The sequence below is a fragment of the Cupressus sempervirens genome, chromosome 5 (genome assembly GCF_028749045.1).
Source record: "Cupressus sempervirens isolate cs-2001-9-10 chromosome 5, ASM2874904v1, whole genome shotgun sequence".
NCBI lineage: Eukaryota > Viridiplantae > Streptophyta > Pinopsida > Cupressales > Cupressaceae > Cupressus > Cupressus sempervirens.
In genome coordinates, this window is record NC_143122.1 from 671,259,637 (window position 1) to 671,261,351 (window position 1,715).

Here is a 1,715-nt window from a genome sequence, read left to right on the forward strand (position 1 = left end):
TAATGACGCAAGAATCAGTAAATTCAATGCATAACCGCATTTGTCAAGGTCATATATATATATACCAACTAAGCAAACAATAGACCGTGGAACATACCCAAAAGGATAAGATAGCCGCCATTGACTAGAGCTCTGCCAGCCTAGGTCACCATACTCCCCATTGTATTCTATAAATACCTATTTCCAATGTTTATCTTTCACAAATTGTAGCTCTATAGTTGATGAGGAGAGATATGTGAGTAGGAAATACATAGTTTTTGGAGAGAATGGCAAGTCGAGCTATTTCTAACATTGTTCGGGCTGTGTTTGTGATGAGTTTTATGTGGGGTTGGTATTGCTGTGTGGGTGAGCGAGGAACAGCCACATTTTACACTCCTCCATATGTTCGTAAGTACAGTTTCAAGAGTTATCAAATTTAGTGTTCTTTTTTAGTGTTAGGGTTTATGAACAATATAATAGCGATTGGTTGAACAATAGATAATTGTTACTAACTGGAATTGTTGTTTACGATGAGTTTAATATCATGTTATTAGTTTGACAGCGTCGGCGTGCTATGGATATAATCAGAGTCAATTTCCACCGGGAGGTTTATTTGCGGCGGCGAGCGACACGATATGGGGCAACGGGGCCGCTTGCGGAAGACATTACCGAATCAGGTGTACCGGTGCGACCAATCAGGGCGTTCCCATGCCATGCAAGAGTGGATCCATAGTCGTAAAGATTGTTGATCATTGCCCCGCTGGATGTCAAGGCACCTTCGATTTGTCTCAGCAGGCCTTCGCCGATATTGCCGATCCTAACGCTGGCAAAGTTTACATCGACTATCAACAGTAAGTTGGTCCTTGATTTCATTATTTTCGTTTTTACCCGCTTATTGGAATTTATAGGTTGACTGAGTTATTCTTCCTCTAATTTTCAGGGCTTGAGCATGGTCAGCAACTAAATTAGTACTATAAATAAATCCCACATCAGCGTTCGTGGGAATAGTATAAATAAATCCGACATCTGGTTTCGTGGGAAAGAGAAGTTGGCAGCTGTGAATGTGCTTCGTTTTAATATCTATAATGAATATCACCGAGAAATATATGATCTCCATCGTACTTGTGTTTATTTCGAATGAATTTCAATTGAGTTCAATAAAATTCCATTCGATTAACTTCAATGACTTAAAAGCCATTTCAAATATCTCTATAATTATTACGTAATTTTCTATAAAGAAAGACAGTCGTTTGGCTCTTTCAGAAACAAGTTTTCGAGTGCTTTAAAAGTGAAACTATAGTGTTTGACGGGTTCAAAGGTCAATAAATATATGTGGACTATTGAAGATGGATAATTTATTCTAATTTAATTTATTTTAAACGTTAAATGAAATGGTTTGGCTATTTCAAAAATTTGTAACCTCCAAAATGTAATCTAGAAATGTTTCGAGGTTGGATTTGATAATACATTAAGTAAAAAGAACTTATCAATTTTACTGAAAATTTTGAAAAAAAGGATAATATTTCTAATAATTTTATTAATTATAAATTTAAATAATAACACAATGTCAATTGTTCAATCTTTTATTCCTTGAAATGGTCTAGATTACCTCTAGATTATAGATTGAATATCTATAATTTTTAGTTTCTATTAACCTACATTTTGTTGATAGATACAATTTAATATTAAGTATTTTATGATAATACTTGCATTACATAAATAATTTTATATTATTA

The 1,715-nt window shown here is 34.2% G+C and overlaps 1 protein-coding gene across 2 annotated transcripts; it reads left to right on the forward strand.

Moving 5' to 3' along the window:
- Positions 1-215: 215 nt before the first annotated feature.
- Positions 216-1,172, forward strand: LOC149557725 (EG45-like domain containing protein). Of its 2 annotated transcripts, XM_089786048.1 has the most exons (3): positions 216-387; positions 542-830; positions 920-1,172. In XM_089786048.1, the coding sequence occupies exons 1-3, from the start codon at positions 267-269 to the stop codon at positions 924-926; spliced, it is 417 nt and encodes a 138-aa protein (XP_089642174.1). In that variant the 5' UTR covers positions 216-266; the 3' UTR covers positions 927-1,172. The 2 variants fall into 2 exon arrangements, with proteins under 2 accessions (XP_089642174.1, XP_089642175.1); XM_089786049.1 differs by lacking the exon at positions 920-1,172 and having other exon boundaries at positions 542-834.
- Positions 1,173-1,715: the final 543 nt, after the last annotated feature.